The following is a 22,425-nucleotide window of genomic DNA, read 5'->3' as shown; positions in this document are numbered from 1 at the left end:
ATTTAAACTTCAATGTATCCATACCACACATGACCACCTCCCTCTCTCCCTACACAAGATCAAACAACTCCTGTCCTCTACCCCTTGTAGATTTGTCCGATTCTTGCAGCAAGCATTGTCACTAGGCCGAAATGTGGGTGAAAATAAATCTATGTAAAATATTAGAATCATGCAGTTTTATTACACATTCTAATACCACCACGGCCGGGTGGTTGCGTGAAGTGAGTGACGTCACGGAGAAAGTGTACGGTTGCTGTGGTGACTACGTGATATCATGACCAGTTCCAGGGTCGGCCTGGATAGAAGGGCATATCACTGCACTGCAGGCATGCCCTCGAGTACGCACTGAGCATGGATATAGCAGGGCTATGCCAAATTAGGCCCACAGTGGGGACACACAAAACTCTGGGGCAGCCTGGTTCCATCGCACCTCTGAAGAATCCTGCGAAAATGAGACCGTGCTAAATGTCCAAGTTACAGAAGGGGCTTACCATGAAACTATTAACTGGACATTTTTATGCTGGGTCTATTTTAAGCGGCACAAGAATGTGCATCAAGCCAGATGAGAAAAGAAGGCTATGATAAACAGACCCGACCGTCCAAGTAATACAGTAGTGTACAGTTAAACTTCCCACAAGCAAATAAATGGGAGTGTAAACATACACGGGTGCTGCATGTAATTCAATCACGAGGCAATTCATGGCTTTGAAAAAAAGTGCAGCAATAACTTTGAAAATGGAGTTTTTTTTTTAAACAGTCTCTGCTATCAATTAGAAAGCTAAAAATAGACGTGCAATTCTAACTTATCTGCTCTGCAATTGACAATAAATTAATAAAAACATGCCAACAAAGCAAATAGTTTCGCACATGTCTGGGATGTGGTCGTAAAGCACATACCAGAGCTATTTAAATGTTTACATTCTTTGACATTGCAATGTTAGGGCCAATACGGTAGCTCCACAGCAGTGCAGCACATGCCCACATAAAGAAGGTTAATGCAGGCACAAATGCATCCTTAAGAAGCACATTTATAGTAACATTACCAGTACAGTTAATGCTCTGCAAACTCTCTCAGTAGTGACTTAATGCTGGCGAATGCCGCAGGCCTGGGGAGGCATGCCAGCTGCATTGCCTGCCGAAAAAGTTCAGGCGCAGCCGGTCGGAATTATCTCAAATGAAAGGGTTACTAAAACTTGATCTAAAACACTCGCACATCTGACAAAACAAAACCAAAAAATACAGTAGGGTACTGATTTAAGCAATGGCCCTTTTTGAACCAGCAGTCATTTCACAATAGGACAGATTGGCTGACTTATGGTTCAGACCTCGATTTACAGTGTGGTGCATTAAAAACCCAGGTAAAGTTACCGAAGGTTGACATACCAGCAGTTTTTACTTAGCGTAAAGTAAATTTCACTTTGTAGGCAGAGTAAAAACATCATAAGAATTAACATATATACATTTAAACATATTTTAATTGTGTTCTGCATTTATATACATCGGTAAGCTCGTACTCTAAAACTTTAGCCACATAATCTCTAAGTTGCAGAGGTGGGACAAAGTCATTGTTATGCAAGTCCAAGTCGAGTCGCAAGTCATCAAATTCATGACTCGAGTCTGACTCGAGTCCAAGTCACATGACTCGAGTCCACATCTCATAGGTGGGACAAAGTCATTGTTATGCAAGTCCAAGTCGAGTCGCAAGTCATCAAATTCATGACTCGAGTCTGACTCGAGTCCAAGTCACATGACTCGAGTCCACACCTCTGCTAAGTTGTTCCTTAAAAACAATCTCAATACCTCTCTACTCAATGAGCAAAGGTGTGGTACTCATCTCTGTCAGTGAAAGGAACCGGCTACTTCAAAGGACATCCACAAAATGTTACTTATTTTATTGACTGCAGAAGGATTAGCTGAGTGAACACCAGATAGGGATTTAAGGATACAACCTTTCGATTACAAACCAAACCACACTGTCATCATGCCAAATGTCATTAAGTATTGAAGTATTTGGAGGGGCAGTTGTGCAGTGGAGAGCATACAGCACGATCAACATAGCCACCCGGGTTCAATCCTCTGCCACAGTTAACTGGTCCTGCTCCCTCCTTCCTTTCAAACCTGCACCAGCAAGAGTACGCATGGTCAAACAATCCATATGCCCAACAACCTTCCTCCAGCAGTGAATTAAGGGCTGTAAGCTATTATGTATTAAAGTATGATGGATACAAAAATAAAGTGAAAACGTTAAATTCACTAAAAAGGTGTTTTAAGTTACTTACATACAAAGAGTAAACTAATAAAATGTAAGTTTCAATTTGTTTCTAAAGGTTACAAATATGTATAAGCTTAGCACTATATTTTGACTAGTTTGGTACTCTGACAGAATAAAAAATGCCTAAACACACCGAGTGCTCTGGTGCAGAATGCTCAGCTGTTGAACACAGTAGTTTGAGCAACGGAATATACTCTTGGGTCGTGCTGGCAGATCCACTCAATAAGCTAAGGCATTAACTTTACTGAAGTGAAAAACAAACTAATTCGTAGGATCCTACTATTCATGCTATAAAAGGTAAGGGTGCAGCCAATACTGGCAGAAGGGCATCTATTAGAGGGAGTTCTAGAGCCCCCCTGGACGGTATTTGGCCCATTAAGGCGAGAATACCACACTTTACCCCTCTATATGCAATATGCCGCAGTCTAGCCATTTATACAGCTGAGTGGGAAGAGGCCTGGGGATTTAAGAAACATGCCCATTTTGTCAATTGCCACATCAGGAGATTAAACTGGTGACCTGCAATATGCAAGTCCAGTGTGCTAACCATTAAACCATGGCAGCACCCACAAATAAACCTGTACTGCAATGTAAGCTGATATAGAACTGTAACCATTCAATTAAAACGATTCTCATCTTCATGACATATGTATCGAATCCTGTGTTTTAGAATCATTTATTTCGAGTAAATATGTTGTAATAATTGGCAGGTTGTAACTGATCGACTCCGTAGTTGTTTGATCTTCGTCAAGTAACCTAAAGAAACTCTCATGAATTTCGATTTAAAGCTTTCGTGACTGCAGGGATTCATCTTCTTGGTTCTTTCGGTAAAGTCACGTAGAAGGGAAATAATAAAATAATAAAAATAAAACATAATAAAATACAATTCTCACGACGTTTCGGCCACAACGCAAGCAGCCGTCCTCAGGTGAAGAACAGGTCTGTCGGAAAGACAGCGTCTGAATGAGCACCACCAAGCTTGGCAGCGTATATTTAAGCTGGGTTGGAGGGGGAAGGGCGCCTTGACAAAGGAATTTGCATATCAAGAGGAATTTAGCATATTTATGGGAAATGCAGATATGGGATTAGTCACTACTTGTGGAATGCGTAGGAGGTGGGGGGGGTTCAAAGTCATATTATGACCGTGCATTATGTAGGATTAGCAGCATCAAAGGGAGAGAGTAGGGTTAGCAGTAATAAAGGGAAGGCATTTTAATAGTAAGGAGCTGCAGCAGCTAAACCACCACGTAAAAAAATACATCAGTATCATCAATATACGGCTGCTTGCGTTGTGGCCGAAACGTCGTGAGAATTGTATTTTATGTTTTATTTTTATTATTTTATTAGTTCCCTTCTACGTGACTTTACCGAAAGAACCAAGAAGATGAAACTTTATGGTTGCAAAACCATCTCGCCCACATCAATCTCGTTGCTTGTCATCCTTGGCAAAAATTTCTTCACCTCCCTCCACTAGTTTCCCATCGCCGGCAGTCCTCTACAAGATTGCCTGCCTGTGCCACAATGCCTCAACTTTCAGTCATATTTCTTCACTCCTGTCACCCTGGACAATAGCTCGCGGTAGAACTCGCACTGCAGTGCAACTCACAACCTTCTCTCTACACCAATGTCCAGGACCGTCACGACAAGGTGTTGTTACTCCATGGTAGCTCCCGCTGTCTGGAACACCATCCTGCTGCACATTTGCACCATTCATTCTACAACTACTTTTAAGAGACAAAGGAACACCTCTTCACCTGACTTTTTAAGTGAAACTGTGAAACTGGTTCCTCAATTCAGTAAATGGTCTTTTAAGTCAATTAAATATTGTGCGTGTTAAAAATTCTATTATTGTCAGAGGCAGCCCCCAGAATTTTCAATGAGTATGATACAAAACAATAACATCGAAATACAAAGGGCTCAAAAGGCCAGTGGCCTTCGGTCAAACTCTTAGCACACACCAGAGATAAAATCAAGTTAAACGATAAACTCATGGTGAATAGTCTCTGATCAGTGAACACAACTTGTTCAACAAATACAGGGGTCCCCAAAAAGCGTTGTGGTTAGGGACCCGAAAGTTGACTTAAAATGAAACTATGTATAAAGTGGACTTTCCCCCCATAGGAAAACATGTTAATCACGGGGGATAGGGACCTTAGGAGCGTAAATATTGCCTATGCGACGTAAAGCAGGGCAATTTCTCCCAAAGAAACAATGGAATAAGGTAGAGATAGAGACCCTAACTTGGGAAATGTTGTTTCATACCTAGCAATAAAAATACGTACTTTACATGTACAGAAACAGGTATTTTACATGTACAGTACGTGTACTATACAACACAATGTACACATATTTATAACCAATTCTAAGTTCAAGAACTTAAAACAGAATTCACTCAAACACTTAATTGAAAACCATTTTTATAAGCGTTTTGAAGCAGTCCTGTACACTTGAAAAGTTCATTTTTTAATAGAAAATGTATTTGTGACATTTTTATACAATGACATTTTAGTGTAATAAATACTATTTAAAAATACTTTTTTTTAAACACGCTTTAATGAAATGTATCGTACGAGTAATGGCAGAACTCCACGACTCAAGGAAGTCGCCCTGAGGCTTGCCATAACGCAAGAGACCGTGTTGATTTACAGGCAACGTGAGTTGAGCGTGGACAATTAGACCCTAAGCGAAACATAACATATAAAAAAGATGGTTTAAAATATTGTATTTATTTTAAATGATAGAATATAGTATTGTCATCATTATGACATAAGTATACCAAGATTGCAGTCGATACCATATTAGGAAGTAGGTTAAAATTGAGTTACAAGATTTGAGGATATGACAACGACGACAACAACAACAGACAGAGTGAGTTAAATAAAAGCGTGTAAAAAAAGCACGGAATTTGAAACAGCATTTTAAATATATTTTACCTTAACCTAAAATTTGTATGATCTTACCTTGAGTTGATGAGTTGTGTTGAAGGGTTGCGATGATATATTTGGCGAAAAAGCCCGTGCCGATTACAACGAGAACTTCGTACGCGCACGAGAGAACACGATGTGACTAAGAAGTTGGCGGCGCATGCACAAGTTGTACAGTACATCTACATCCCACCCACCCCAGAGCAGAGTTCAACTGAGCCGAGTCGAAAATGATCATCGAAAACGACAATAGTCAAGGGTGTTTGCCGTCAGCGGGAATCGAAGTTAGTTTGCCGGGCTCGTAGTGCATCGCGCTAACCGCATGTTTTTGACACGGCTCAGCTGAAATTAGTAAAAAAAACGACGTATATGCAGGGAAATTTTACGTTGTGTTCTTCAAAAAGTCGGTGATGTGAAACAACATATAGAGACGACAAATGCCGTGCAAACTTTATTCTCATCTGCCAAACAGAAGTGAAGTGCAGTGGCTGTTAGAAAGACCCTTGAAGGCGACTGAATACCTGTTACATTCCTCCTGCATTATTACACAAGGAGGCAGTTCACTTTGCTACAGTATATGGACGAGAAGTTAAGCATGCACCCGTCTTTTTCACGGATGCCATTATTGGTGAGAAAATTGGAAAATCCTTAAATTAACTGTCAAATATATATAAGAAATAAAAGTATTGAGACTGCTCTAGAAACAACATATTCACAGCTTATCAATCACTAAGACAAGGTCGATATCAAGTGGAGATACATTTTAAACGGAATCTACCGTACTATGTCATAAATTTGTTATCGATTAGGTTTAATTCACTTGCTGATTAATCCAATGATTACAGTTACTGGTTGGACAAAAATTAACAGGGAAATTGCGTCAATCACACTCCTAATACCACACCAACACTTGCGACGTGACAGGTTCGACTCGCAAACTTGCTCCTCTGTGTTTAAAGCAGAACCATGTGGAATGGCATCGTAAGATTAAGAACAACTTTTTAGAGCACTGTAAAGCAAATGTGTCTGTAGGATCTCCAGAAACCAATGCGATAACTTCATGGCTATCCAAAGACGATTATCTGAAAGCAAAATGAAGTTTGTCTACATGCGAGAATACCAACTATGGGATTTTTGAACATCATGTTTTATTTCTGTGGTTGATCCTGTATATAAGACTACCTCTGCTCAGACACCTGGTGTGTGGAAGATACCAAGGAGACAACTAGTCACCTTGTGGCTTATTCAAAAGACAGCTAGGAGTGGGAACGGGATATGTCCTGTTACATTCTGGATGCTGCCACGTGCTGTCTAGGCGGGTGCGCCCCCACACCTGAATTAGAATAAAACAATGAATCAGCTCAAGTGCCTTTCATTAGTCATAAAACTAGGGGCGAAAACATACGGTAGTTATATAACAATATCAGAGGATTTTTTCTCTTCTTGGTTCTTTCGGTAAAGTCACGTAGAAGGGAAGTAATAAAATAATAAAAATAAAACATAATAAAACAAAAATATCAGAAGAATGAGCATCAGGAATCAGATGAAAAAGAGTTCGATATATTAAGCAATGTCACTTGCAGACTGAAGAAAAACCAGTTATGTCTCTGGGTTTAACCCTGTGTTCAATATGGATTACTTTATACAGCTCAAAGTACACCCAATTTGAAATTTAGAGAGGGTAAAACTCTAAGACATGGTTTGGTAGATCCAGGTTTCAAAATTAAGCAACAAATTCCAAATTGTACCTTTCGTGGACCCAAAACTTTAGGCAGATATTTGCACAGAAACAAATAAGTTATATACAGACAAGTCCATTGGGATGTCAACCCAACCAACAACGCTTTAGGATGTGTACACCCCTGAGGCTGCATTCACCACACCCAACAGCACTCTACGCACATATGACGGAGTCCCTCCATACCCAGGATTAAACGATGCAACCCCGCCTTCTTGAGCTGGCTGAATTTGGGGCTCCGTGGCCCAGCATAAACACAGCTGCTGTATCGGATGAGCCTGCCCTGCAAGGGCAGCATTTGGGGCAAATAAAATAGCAATAAATTGTTAATAGGCAGCTGTTTTGAATATGCAACTTTTTTTAACTCTTCCACCTGCTTTCATTTAGCACCTTCAAATGACCTCATTTCAACGCTCCATCTCCATGGCAGACACACTATCAGGACTGATCCCTCCATCATTAGTCGGATTCACCGGCCATTATTCTTCCTCACATTGTGTCCAAACCAAGCTCACATTTTCTTAACACTTAATTATCTCAAGCACAATATATACAATACACTGAAATTTGAACAAATCACTCATCAACATGGGCTTACAAGGCCTGGACATGAATACCACTGCCTTACAGTATGAAATATAATTGAATGATCTGCATAATAGTATTACCTGTTTGGCTAATGAGCTGATTAAAACAGAGCAGTATAACTCTTTGGTTCTTTCGGTAAAGTCACGTAGAAAGAAAATAAATTAAATAATAGAGACCGACGTTTCGATTGCAAGACAAGCAACCGTCATCAGGTAGAACTAAATTTGAGAGACAAAACACAGACACGGAGACAGACACACACTGTGTCTATGTTGTGTCTCTCTCTCTCTGTGTCTGTGTTGTCTCTCTCTGCTTGTGTGTCTGTCTGTGTCTCCGTGGCTGTGTTTTGTCTCTCTCTCAAATTTAGTTCTATCTGATGACGGTTGCTTGTGTTGCAATCGAAACGTCGTACTCGATTCTTTAATTTATTTTCTTTCTATGTGACTTTACCGAAAGAACCAAAGAGTACCGGTAATTCCTGCAGTCATGAAAGCTTCAAATCAAGTTAGAGCAGTATAACTTTATGACTCTAGAGCATGAACACATTGTATTCAAAGCAATACACAGCCCACTCTGCCAGTGAATGCACATGCAAAATTTTCTCAATTTCTTGGAAGTACAATGCAATGTAAATCTTATGAGTCCTTTTTTTATATATGACCAGGCAAGAATATGTGTTTGCTTTCCGAACAATGGAGTATAGCTTGGGGTACAGTTCGAGATCCTTGCTAGATTTGTGTAAAATGCATTGACGGTGCTTGTCTCATATACACTTCTTTTCCGAAAGCAAACCCTACCTGCTAACCACAAAGAACACCGTGCCAAAACCCAACTTCCTCAACCAAAGCTGGACATGGCAAGGTTGGCCAGTGGTGGCCAAACAATTAACCTTCCCTCTTCTTAAACCCCTTGACTGCTCACTACCAAAGTTTCCTATTCCCATCACTTCCTGAGCCACACCCGGCCAGTGTAAACTATCCCTGTCCTTCGCCTTTTTCCTCCGTCAACTGAGCCCAACCATGCTTCCTACTCAGTCTCTCATTCCTTTTACTTCCTAATTACTTCCTCAGGCAAGCCAAGATTGGGCAATGATGAGCAAAGCGAGAAGGTCAGGACGTGGCTGGGCCGCCATCTTTTTTCTGATGCCCTGCCAAGACCAAACCAAGGCAGGAACCATTGCTCCCTTACTGTCCCCTCTTCTCCAATGCCAGGTCATCCCAAAAACAATGCCTCCACTGCCAGGCCAAGCTGCAAGACTAGGCAGGTCAAAGAATGGCTGGGCAGCAGAGGGCATGTGAGCTAAGGTTTTGGTGAGTTTATGGATAGGTACAATACAAGGCATGGCATAACAGAACAAGAATAAAGCAGTGCTGGAAAGAGCTGTTGAGAAGAGGGTAGAACGAAGTACAGTAATTCAGGAAGGCCCATCACCAGCCAGGACATCACAGGGAAGGCACTGCATAGCAGAAAATGGCATGAACCCATTAGACAGAGAGGGAGGGCTTCAAAGGCCCTCAAACAGAGGTGGAACAAGGCAGAGCATTCAGCAAATATGGCAGGCCATCAATTAAAATGCAGGGCATTATAGGGCAGGGTTGAAAGCATGAGGAAGAGGATCTCACGACAGCATATGACACCATAATTTTAAGACAGTGTAAGCCAGTGTGGGAAAGGGCCTAGCAGAGGTAACAACTGAGCATTTCAGCACAGTACAGCACTGAACATTACTATGAAAGAGCATTATAGGTAAGGAAAAGGCAGCACAAGACATGTAATGGGAGGACAGGGAAGGGTAGGATTGGTGAGGACTGTTCAGCAGAGGACAGAACAGGGTAGGTGAGCACAGGGCAACACATATTTAAACCAAGTACTAAGCATAAGGAGCATGATAGGGCATCACATTCTATCTACGTGACTTTACCGAAAGACCAAAAGAGTATAAAGGGAAAAGGGCAGGGCAGAAAATGGCAAAATATTCCGTGGCATATGCAGGGCATTCTGATGCAGGGCATTAAATAACACTACAGCGTATTTTAGTACAGGAAATGACAGGGCATTACATGACATCACATGGAACTATGGAGCATGATACAACAAAATATAACATAACATAAAAGGACATTATATTATACTGTACGGAACAGGGCATCATTGTACAGAGCAGAGAATTGATCAACAGTGCGTTAGAGGATGAGGAAATATAGGCTATTACAACACAGGCCATCGCATAACAGGGCATGGCAGCATCTGGCATTATACGATAGGGCATTACAGCACAGGGCATTATAGAATGCTGCAGCACAGGGAGAAAGACTAGACAGAACACAGGGCATTACTGCAAAGGGAAGTACACCACAGGACAATCAGTACAGTGCATTACAAGACATTACAATAGTGCATCACATCAATAATAATTAATGTACTGTACAGCGTTATGGGATGCAATTAGCATGAATAACGCTATATATAGATAATAAAGTATAAACACATAGCATTACACCAAAGACTTTCGGAAAGCAGTCGATATTATTACTTGAAAGGGCATTGCAGCACAATGAATTACACTACTGAGAATGGTATCACCGAAACATTGAAGGACATGAGATTACAACCCAGGGCATCACAGCACAGGGAATGACAGCACAGGACATCAACTGACAGGGCATTAGAGCACAAGGCATCACAACACGTGGAACTACTAAGCCTTCACAGACTATAAAATCAAAGGGCATTACATTACAAGGAGTGTCAGAGCATTAAACGAGATCAAAACAGAGGGCATTATAACACGGGACAGGGAATTACAGTATAGCACTACACATCCCAACACAGGGCATTACAAATAATTACAAAACACCACATTAAAGGGCATTACAGAGCATCACACGACAGGAGAATTACAGTACAGAGCATGACTGTACAGGGCATTACAGAGTGCACGGCATGAGCCTCACCCGACAAAGAAAGAGGGCATGTACAGGGGGGCAAGGCGTCAACATTACATCACATTAAGAAGAGCCATTACTGGGCACTACCGCTGACGACAGCACAGTGCACTACAGATCACGACAATGGCAGAAGAGCATTACAGTGCAGCACGTGAGCATCATTGAACACGGCGGCAAAGGGCATTAGAGCCAGGGGTAACACAGGGCATTAGAGCACGGGGTAACACAGGGCATTAGAGCACGGGGTAACACAGGGCATTAGAGCCAGGGGTAACACAGGGCATTAGAGCCAGGGGTAACACAGGGCATTAGAGCACGGGGTAACACAGGGCATTAGAGCCAGGGGTAACACAGGGCATTAGAGCACGGGGTAACACAGGGCATTAGAGCACGGGGTAACACAGGGCATTAGAGCCAGGGGTAACACAGGGCATTAGAGCACGGGTAACACAGGGCATTAGAGCCAGGGGTAACACAGGGCATTAGAGCACGGGGTAACACAGGGCATTAGAGCCAGGGGTAACACAGGGCATTAGAGCCAGGGGTAACACATGGCATTAGAGCACGGGGTAACACAGGGCATTAGAGCCAGGGGTAACACAGGGCATTAGAGCACGGGGTAACACAGGGCATTAGAGCCAGGGGTAACACAGGGCATTAGAGCACGGGGTAACACAGGGCATTAGAGCCAGGGGTAACACAGGGCATTAGAGCCAGGGGTAACACAGGGCATTAGAGCACGGGGTAACACAGGGCATTAGAGCCAGGGGTAACACAGGGCATTAGAGCACGGGGTAACACAGGGCATTAGAGCCAGGGGTAACACAGGGCATTAGAGCACGGGGTAACACAGGGCATTAGAGCCAGGGGTAACACAGGGCATTAGAGCCAGGGGTAACACAGGGCATTAGAGCACGGGGTAACACAGGGCATTAGAGCCAGGGGTAACACAGGGCATTAGAGCACGGGGTAACACAGGGCATTAGAGCCAGGGGTAACACAGGGCATTAGAGCACGGGGTAACACAGGGCATTAGAGCCAGGGGTAACACAGGGCATTAGAGCCAGGGGTAACACAGGGCATTAGAGCACGGGGTAACACAGGGCATTAGAGCCAGGGGTAACACAGGGCATTAGAGCACGGGGTAACACAGGGCATTAGAGCACGGGGTAACACAGGGCATTAGAGCACGGGGTAACACAGGGCATTAGAGCCAGGGGTAACACAGGGCATTAGAGCACGGGGTAACACAGGGCATTAGAGCCAGGGGTAACACAGGGCATTAGAGCACCGGGTAACACAGGGCATTAGAGCACGGGGTAACACAGGGCATTAGAGCACGGGGTAACACAGGACATCATCATCGGCCAAGACACCACGGAACAGGCCATTACAGGGCACTTAACAGCACATAACAGCAAAGGGCATGACTGGATATAAATGCATAGGGCATGACGGCACATGACAGAACATGACGGCACATGACACGACAGGGCAGACCATGACACATCGCTCGGCAACGCCACAGTATGTTACAGCAAGACGACATCAGAGGGCATGACGGCACAGGGCATGACGGCACAGGGCACACTGAGGGCCACGGGGCCGTCCCCGCCCGTGGCCCGTGGCCGAGCGAGGCCCGGGCCCTCCCCATCCCCTGCCGTCCCCGCGGGTCTCACCGCTCTCCGCCTCGCCCCCTTTCTTGGTCGCCGCCGCGTTCCCCATTCGCCCTCCTGCAGCCTCCGTCCAGAGGCGACGAAGACGACGAAGGAGGAGACGACGACGATGATGATGATGAGGACGAGGACGCGGGGCGGGGAGGAGGCGCCTCCCCTCTGCACTCCCGCTAATTTATTAACAGGGCACAATATTTATATATTTACCGCAGTAAAATTATATTCTTTTGCCGGGTTTTTTTTACAATTTCAAGAAAAAATGTTTAGCCCTCAGGCAATAATCCTATTGCAATATGTTGTGTTAATTTAGTGTGGATTTTCTGAGGTAAAAAAAAAATTGTGAATATAAACTACAATTGTAACAGTCGAAGTATCGTATTGATTGTTATTGTTTAATCTTAATCTGTTGTTGTTGTTAATTGTTTATTTATTGTTTGTTGTTTATTGTTGTTTTTAAGCGCGCGCGCTTCACGGCCCCTCGCGCCGACAAGATGGCGGGACGACCGCGCGCGAGACCCTCGGCGCATGCGCCCTCGTGGTCTCGGGGGCCCGATGTGGGCGGCCATGTTTGTACGGGAGACTTCCGGTGCTGGGAGTGAGTCGAAAGTACTCGGGAGAGGGCGTGTAAACCCCTTACCAACATGGCCATCTCCCTGGTTACCGTCGCTAAGGAAAATGACGTCACCGGTTATCTCGTCCCTCTGATCCTCAGCCCATAATCTTCCGCCCCTCATCCCAGGGCCTCCTCATGCCAACTCAGAGGTTTGTTTTAACCTCTAGATATAATGGGTTTTTGTGTACTATATAGTTACTGGGTGGTCCAGGCGTCTTGTGACTCCACCCCTCTAATTAATGGACACCTAACATAGGTTCCCTTTGCGTATAAATTTATGTTTTAAATATATTGTACTTGAAAAAAATTATGTTTTAGAGAATGAATTTGGAGTCACAAGACATCTGGACCACGCTGTACATATAATTTCAGTGACGATACAGGGCTGTAGTGATTAGTGCCGATCGGGACAAAGGCGACCCACAGTTGTGTCCGTAAAAAAACAACACATTCGCCAAAATACGTCTGCTAAATAACTTGTCGATCATTTAATCTCCCATGTAAATTCCCGTATCTTTAGAAACTCCTCCACCCTGTTAGTGATGAAAGCCCCTTACTGTGGGTGGAGAACCAGACGCGGTTTAAATTCCCTCCGTGTGGTGGCGGCTCCTCATCTCTGCCAATAACCTCGCGACAATATTTGGCATCAAAATCTCAACATCCTCGTGCCACTTTCAATGTTGTGGTCTTATCGTCCTCGATCGCCTGGTGGCAGCAGCAGCAGCAGGTCAGGCGGGTCGATCCCAATCCTGACACCTGCATATTGTCAGTCTGCATATTCTCCCCGGGGTCGCGTGGATCTTTTCTCAGGGTCCTCTGACAAGCCACTTCTTTGAGCTGTCATTAGTGATGGCCAGGTCGCTTCTGAAAAATAAGCTAATAGCTCAGTGGGCATTACCTGGGAAGATAAAGCATTGTTTAGTTTCATTTGTATATATGTTTTTTTAATGATGTTAACTTTACCTATACTTTGCACTGTTTTTGTATTGTTTGTTGTATTCTGACCTGCCCCGACTGGACATTTGTGACAAAGAGCTGTAGAGCTCATCGGATTCCTCCTGCAGTTATAAATACATATTCTGATTCTAAATCACTTTCAGAGTTTAGATGTCCTTTCAAGTGTTCGTACAATTAATCGATGGCACTACTTTGCTGACTTTTAATACGTGTGTCTTTTTACAATCCTACCAACCTCGGTGCTGTTTTTCACAATATTTTGTTTGTTCGAGATGCGTTCTACCAGCCTTGCTTCGTTCTTTGTGCTGGTAGTGCCATGATGTTGATGCACGACTTTGCCATTCGCAACTTGACAACGCACACAGCTGTTCGTTTTGGTTCACGTATTTGTTTTGCTGTAGTAAGCAAGTTGATACGGTGTTTCCAGGTCCGCATCGAAAATGAGCATTCACTGCCCGATGGGTTTTACCTGTGCCAAAATAAACCAAACTCGTAACATTGTGTCCTGAAAAGGAAAATAATTTAACGGACGACATCTCGGGCAATGGCCCTTCATACCACGTAAATAGAAATGCCAGAGACTGAATTTGTGTTGGAGACTGCAGTTTACACCATGGCGCCTGTTCTTGACGAATGTGTTGAGTTTTTATTTATTAAGTGTGCTTGTGCACCACTGCCAACGCAATATCACCTGCTAAGTTATTTCCATCATTGCTGCTACTGCCTGTCGATCACGTTGACTCGAATTCACTTTGATGGTGACCTCAGACAAGACGACCACCGTGCAGTTCTTCAGGAACTGATGTTTTTTACATCATACAAAAAGGCGGAGTGCTTATATTACACATTTCTGTGTTCTTTGAAACATGTAACTTTGTCTCCATAAAATAGTAATTTTGTCAATCCACTGCTGGATTGAGAGGCATTTGACCATACTTCACGGTAGCTGGCTGGTGAAGGCGTGCAGCATAGTGCAGTACAACAATGAACGATGCTATCTGCCCTCTGCTGCCCATAACAAAGCTCCACAGCCACAACAGCAGCCTTTGAAACCTGTAATGCATGGCGCTCAACCATTCATGCACAATGCAAGCTCATACATGCTTAGCTTCAAAGATCTCATAAGATGGGAGCACATTACAGGCGATTTGATCCTTGTCAATTCTCAATCAAATAAGTACCGATGCCTCCAATATTAATTTCAGAAGGGAATTGCTTTGACTTGAATCACTAGCATGGGCCCAATGAATCAGCAATTGAAACATTTTCAAAAGAAAACCACTGTGAGAGTCAATGGCGAAAAAGTGACACCACAGTAAACCTGCACAGTACGGTAACTGCACATTCATGCAAGGGCATGGAGTCTGCAATGTCTCCAGCAGATGGCGATGTGCAATATTTTGAAGGGAACCCAGGACACTTCACACGGAGGATAATCTTAAAGTAACATACGATAAACTATTTCATATTTTACCATGTAAGGCCCACTGAGCTATATAAAGCTCTTTTTCAGAAGCGACCTGGCCACAAATGATAGCCCAACGAAGTGGCTCATCACGTGACATTTTATAGCAGCCAAATACTCTAAACGCACGTTTCTAAATGTGGAGGGAAAAACTGGAGGACCCGGAGAAAAAATCTACGCGACCACGGGGAGAACACGCAAACTCCAAATATACAGGTGTCAGGGTAGGGATCGAACCCACGACCTCCTATATACCAGGCACCCCATGCAGACACTGGCCGTGTCATTCTGACTGCCATGTGGAGACGTCTCCCAAGGGCCTTTTCACAGCCATCACCAATAGGTGGATTTGGCTTTACACATTCAAACGGATACTTTTAATTAATCGAGCTGGAATGAATACAAATCGAATATAGAATTAAATCTAATATGATGGGGGTTTGTGCAGTCAATGATGACCAGGCTGAGACCTTCAACTCAAGACACTTAAGGACTAGGTTAATCACAGCTCAGTCTACGTGCGTCCATGAGTCTCTGGGTATGTGGGTCTCTATGTGAGTCGATGTGGATCTCTATGTGGGTAGGTGCATGGGACTGTATGTAAGTCATTGGTGACGGGCAGCTGACCATATTAAAACTTAGGATCTTGAAATGTCCACCTCAGAACCAGAATATATACACGACCATATATATAGTACGATATAAGATTCATAATCGTATCGTGCGTTTTACAAAATAATCGTTATATCGCGATTTTCGGTGCTCATTTCATACATTCATTGACTTCCTTGCAAAATGTGTGTGGAATGGCAACTTACACTTAACATTGTAAATAAATAGCTATACTTTAAATTCATGCTTAGTAAAAATGCTCTTTCGAATAATTACCGGGATGTGCGGTCATTTCACACCGTAGTTTTCCGATGGCATTTTTCTAATTGAAGTAATTTGCGTGTTACTGACAACATGTGCGTTATCGATAATCATGATGATGGCAAGCCTTGTGGCAGGATGGCCTTAAGTGAACTGCAGTTGGAGAACTTTTAAGTAAATATTTATTCGTTCCTTAAAGTACAGCAAAGCACAAAAACAATCCAAAACATTTACAAATATGATTACCAAGTTACGTCAAAGTGATATCGCGACAATCGACACATCGTGACATTTCATATCGTATCGTGGAACATTATATTGCTGCGACGATAACTTGAAACACGTGCACTTGGGTTTTCACAATCTCGACACTAGATGTCGCACGTACATTAGGAACACGAAGTGGACTCCTGTATCGTTTTACATCTGACATTCGTCAACAATACTGCGTGAAAATGAAAGTAAAACATATAATAAGCGTCGTTTCGGGCAATAGCCCTTCTTCATAACACGCTGTATGTATGCCCAGCCAGCTCGCTGTGTTTACAATTCTTTCTGGAAGACACGCTGTCTCTTCAAGTAATAATAGTTTTTAAGAATGTGTTAGGTGGATTAAGATATTTCGCATCTATACCTTGAAAATATATCTCACTTGTCACTTTTGACTTTCCCTCAAAGTGGGTATTAATTTTACCGACCACAGGGCGATGATTGGATGAATCAACTTCGCAATATTTGAACTCTCAACGTTCCGATTGTTCTACTGGTGAGCCACCTTGCCCAAGTGAAAATTGAGCGTTGGGCCAACATTCGTTGCATGCTTATTGGGTGTACGTACAGTATATTATTGCATAGATGGATGAATAGGTTTGAAACCACACTGCTTCACTTACACAACATAATGAAGCAGACGCTATATAGAGTACATCCTTGATATATCTGTCCCTTCACATTAAATAATATAAAGGTACATTTGTTTACACATCCCATTAACCACAAGGCCTTCTGGGAGTGCATCATATCAGCAGCATTGGCTCACCTGAAGCAAAACTCGCAAATTACGCCCTCCCAGAAGTCCGTGTGGTTGACTGGAAGTAACGATACAAAAACTACTTTTATATCATATTCTTGGTTCTTTCGGTAAAGTCACGTAGAATGGAAATAATAGAAAATAAAACAATACAATTCTCACGACGTTTCGATTGCAACACAAGCAATCATCATCAGGTGTGAAAACCACGGCAAGAAACATTGAAAAAAGTGGCGGTTTTTTCTTAACGTCAGCACCACGGACAGCGATTTGGCAGTTGGCCAGATGGACGAGTCCATCTATGTTCGGAACGGCGGAGGGGGGAGAGATGGAGAATGGAATGCGGTGTGAAAGTCACCGTAAGCGTGAACACAATCCATTAAGACCCGAAATGGTTTATCACATCCTTCCAATGATTGCTAAGCCAGAATCCATCTTCTCGGTTGAAATTGTCTCTGTGTTTGTATATGTGGATAGCCTTATGAACGAATCTCTCATGGTAGCCAGATGGCTTGCAGAGAACCTCTGTCTTGGAGAAGTCAATGTCATGTGATCCCACTGAATTATAACAGTGGTCTGCCACGGCTGAGGTGTTGGTCCTACCGTGTTTTAGGTCAGCTTTGTGTTCACGGATGCGGCCCGAGAAATGTCGTTTGTTTTCTCCAATGTAACTGCTACCACAGAGGCAACTTAATTTGTAGACGCCAGGGTACTGTTTGTCTGGAATCACATCTTTTGCAGACGGGACCAGATCACGGATTTTATGTGCTGTGTTGAATCGGACCTGGATCTTGTGTTTATTCAAGATTTTGGAAATCGTTTTTGTGATCCCCGCAATGTAGGGTAAGGTGATGGTTTTGAATGGCTCAAGAGGGTCCTTCTTCATGGTTGGAGTGATTGCTTTGCGGATTGTGTAGTCGGAGTAAGCATTAGCCTTTATTATTTTATTATTTATCTTCTACGTGACTTTACCGAAAGAACCAAGAATATGAATCCCTGCAGTCACGAAAGCTTTAAATCGGAATTTACTTTAATATCATTTCATGTCTGCGGGACAGACAAACGAAGGAGATGTATTCGTCTGCTTATTCATTGTGTTGCTCAAACTCTCCACAACGACGCGAACGATTATATTTTTGTTTTATTTACAAAGGAGCACCATGGCAACCAACACAGTGAGGACAACCGTGAGAGAGCCCCCAAGATGAAGTGTAACAACACCGAGCCTCCCCAACCCCTCCCCCGCCTGCCTGCCCAGCAACCCCCGTACTTGGCCCTCGCCAAGTTCGCGTGCCACCAGTGTCAACAGAGTGCGCGTGTGTTCTTGTGGAGAGGCGGGCACTGGGGAGACAAAGGCGGCCGGGGTGGTGCTGGCCACCCACCCCCTTGTGATTCGTGCCGACCTAAATAGATGCTACTCGCTAACAGCACTTGCCCCAAGAGCATGTTAAGGCTATACGGGGGATCTTTGTCTTGTTTATGACCCGCCACCACAAAGTGGGATGTGTAAGGAAATACTTTTTTAATATGTGGAACGACAGAAAATGGGAAAGAGACCGTGTTGTCTGCGTATTGTGTTACTGATATTTCCCGCAACGACACTAAGACTTCTTTTGTGTTATTTACAATGTAGCGTTGCGTCGAACCGGGACCCATCTGTAATAGAGAGAGGGTCATTGTCGATCAACATATGGGTAATTCACCAGCATTGGTGTCAAGCGAGACCCAAGTCTGCTGATGAGACATTGAAATGTCAAAACCGATCCAGTGTTGACGACTGCCCACCAAAGACGAGAGCGCGACTGACTTGCGACTGGATTGAATTCACGAGTCTCTGAGTAAATGCTATGATAGTTGAGTAGTGTGGCTAGGGGCCGCAGTGCACTGAGGAAAGCCAAACATGACAATTTGGCTATATACATACATATATACTCAAAGGTACAAAGATTTACTGAGGAGTTGACTTGGCTGAGACCATATTTACGGTGGGAGACTGGGAGGAAATTACGCACCCCAATGAAAGCGGACTAAATGTGTGACTGCTGGTTCAAAGATAATTATTCAGTTACATTCTTCAGACTGAGACTGTACGAAACGTCCGCAGATTTCAGATTTTCACACCCTTGCAAACATGCTTTTTTATCTTACTTATTGCGTGTGTGACTTCACCAGCTATTTGTTGCTGATGATGATGAAATCACACGAAAGACAAAGCTCCCCCGTGTCGCCTTAACGGACTGTTGGCGAGGAGCACCGATGAAGGTCGGCACTGTGGCACACGTGGGGGGTAGGGGGCCAGCACCACTCCCGGCCGCCTTTGTCTCCCTCGTGGCGATGTTTAGACACCGCACCAGGTACTCATTTGAGGCTGAGTCGATCTAGGGGAGGCCCAGAACCTGTGCAGATAGTCGTCACTGGTGTTGGCCTTGAGCAGAAATCGAACTGGGGTCGCCGGGTTCGTAGCGCAGCCACACAGCCGGATAAACGAATTGTTATTTCAATTCGATGGGGGCTTTCGTCGCGACGAGACAGGGAGTTCGGCAAAAAAACACATTTACAATTTGAGTGCAATGTTTCGCTGGTGATTACAATCAGCTTCATCAGGCGACTTGCCATAATTGTAAATGTTGTGGGTTGACTCTCCAACACACCGGTGTGCTGAAGTCGTAACCGATTGGCACGGTTTTTACGTGACTAGCCTTCCTAATCGGCCGTGTCGGATGGTCGCGGGGTTAACGACACATTTATATTTACGCGATCTAACCCGAATAAAAACCATTATTATGAATAATATTGGTCGCGAAAGCCTACTTCGTGTTAAACTGGAATTTAGCTAAATTGCAGTCAAACCTGTGAACTTGATACCCCGGTGTACGATCACAGGATCCCAACAGTGTCAGCTCGGCGCTCTCAACTCTGAGCCACCTCCAAATTACAATCAACATTTCTTACTTCCCCACCACCTCTGTCCACCCACCAGTGCACACAGGGGTACACCACAATCAACATTTCTTACTTCCCCACCACCTCTGTCCACCCACCAGTGCACACAGGGGTACACCACAATCAACATTTCTTACTTCCCCACCACCTCTGTCCACCCACCAGTGCACACAGGGGTACACCACAATCAACATTTCTTACTTCCCCACCACCTCTGTCCACCCACCAGTGCACACAGGGGTACACCACAATCAACATTTCTTACTTCCCCACCACCTCTGTCCACCCACCAGTGCACACAGGGGTACACCACAATCAACATTTCTTACTTCCCCACCACCTCTGTCCACCCACCAGTGCACACAGGGGTACACCACAATCAACATTTCTTACTTCCCCACCACCTCTGTCCACCCACCAGTGCACACAGGGGTACACCACAATCAACATTTCTTACTTCCCCACCACCTCTGTCCACCCACCAGTGCACACAGGGGTACACCACAATCAACATTTCTTACTTCCCCACCACCTCTGTCCACCCACCAGTGCACACAGGGGTACACCACAATCAACATTTCTTACTTCCCCACCACCTCTGTCCACCCACCAGTGCACACAGGGGTACACCACAATCAACATTTCTTACTTCCCCACCACCTCTGTCCACCCACCAGTGCACACAGGGGTACACCACAATCAACATTTCTTACTTCCCCACAAGTGCACACAGGGGTACACCACGCAGTCAATCGGCAGGTCACGTGTGTTGGGGTAAAGTGTGGGTATTCCCGCCTTCTTCCAAGACGTCTGGCCAGCGTGGAAGGTTTAACACGTAGACTTTCGCGACCAATATTATTCATAATATAGGTTTTTGGGTCAGATCGCGTTATTTATAGATATTTATAAATGCGAGACGTATGTATGGAAGAGTAGGCCAATTACTCTCTAGTGGTGAGCTCGGCGGAGCTCTATCTAGTGGAGGCCCTTTTGCCAGCCGTGGCGTGAATAACCAGCAGTGCCACAAACAAAAACTAATTTAGGGCTGTATATTTACCACTGCGAGACGTATGTGTGTATGTTGAACTTCTTTTGCACCGTACGTAGCCAAACGTGCTAATTGGAGGTGCGGGGGAAGGACAACCAAACACAAAAAAGCAGATCCAAAGAAATTCGTTTTCAATCTAGATTTCAAAGTGCATAGCTCCAGTGATTTCCTAATCTCGGAGGGAAGAGTGTGACAGACGGCCACAGAAGCGCATCTGAAAGTGCGCGATGCGGTAACCGTCTTTGTTTCATGGCCAGCTGCGAGGATGACCGGAGCTCCCGTGACATGCCATGTTCCTTGACGAGACCAGCAAGAGACAATGCGCGTACATGCATCTCTCCTCTCTTCTGGTGCTGCAAGATATTCCTCCCGGTCTTGTCTTACAAACGTCAGAGGTGGCAATTGCATAGCTGCACCTTTGCCTACATGATATGAGAACACTTCCCCCCCCCCCTCTTCCAGACACCGAGAACACCAATTGAGCTCTCCCACAGTTAACGTAAAGGTCAACAGTCTCGCCGACGCAAAGCTCATTACCGTGTACGCTTCGCCAAGGTCGCTTACATGAATTAATATGGTAGGCCGAGGTGAACATGAAAAACTATAAAACATAAACTATTTTATTTTATTTTACCAGGTAAAGCCCACTGATTTATATAGCTATTTTGAGAAGCAACTTGGTTATCATAAATGATAGCTCAACAAAGTGACATTTATAGAAGGCAAATATTTGAAACGCATGTTGTTGATTCTAAATGTGGAGAGAAAAACCGGGTGACCCGGAGAAAAATCCACGCGTCACTTGGAGAGACTCCAAATATACAGGCTTCAGGATCGAACCCACGACCTCCTGTATACCAGGGAAAGTAGTTGACATCTTGCCACCGATGCCTGTGCGTTTGCCTGTTCCTTTCTAGAGCCTGTTTTAAAATCATTATATTCCATGGACCGTGCGTGTATTGTATGTTATAATTTCAGTGTCGTATGGATAAAAAAAAGTATTCGTGATTTCCGGCTGCTCGACTGCGCATCGACGCATTGGTGTTGAGCTCCTGTTTACAGTCCTGCAGAGCGAGTGGTGGGAATTCCAATTTTTTTCATGGCGGGGTCCATCCATAAGACAACCATTGGGGACTCCCCACGAAGTGGTCACTCATTTAATTGACTCCAGAGGGAGAGCTGATGGGTTGAATCTACCCCTAACCAGGAGTTTAACTCGCAACTTTTCAAACGTGAATCTCAAAACTCTACTGTGGGTTTCAAATTGACTTTTCTTTATTCAGGCTTTGTAAGTAAACATTTTGGGGAAAATATTTTCAAATTACCGCAACAATTAACTGCGGCCATTTT

The 22,425-nt window shown here is 44.0% G+C and overlaps 1 protein-coding gene across 1 annotated transcript in view; it reads right to left on the bottom strand.

Annotated features, from left to right (window-relative positions):
• LOC144947710 (cAMP-dependent protein kinase catalytic subunit alpha) overlaps positions 1-12,658 on the bottom strand; it is a 79,778-nt gene extending 67,120 nt beyond the window's left edge. Inside the window, exon 1 of the mRNA XM_078877015.1 lies at positions 12,150-12,658. Coding sequence (XP_078733141.1) covers positions 12,150-12,195 — 46 coding nt within the window. The 5' untranslated portion in view covers positions 12,196-12,658. The remainder of the gene's footprint in view (positions 1-12,149) is intronic.
• Positions 12,659-22,425: the final 9,767 nt, after the last annotated feature.

This window comes from Lampetra fluviatilis, chromosome 46 (assembly GCF_964198595.1).
Source record: "Lampetra fluviatilis chromosome 46, kcLamFluv1.1, whole genome shotgun sequence".
Taxonomy (NCBI): Eukaryota; Metazoa; Chordata; class Hyperoartia; order Petromyzontiformes; family Petromyzontidae; genus Lampetra; species Lampetra fluviatilis.
Note: the sequence above shows the minus strand (reverse complement) of the source record. Positions and strands in the feature narration are given on the sequence as shown.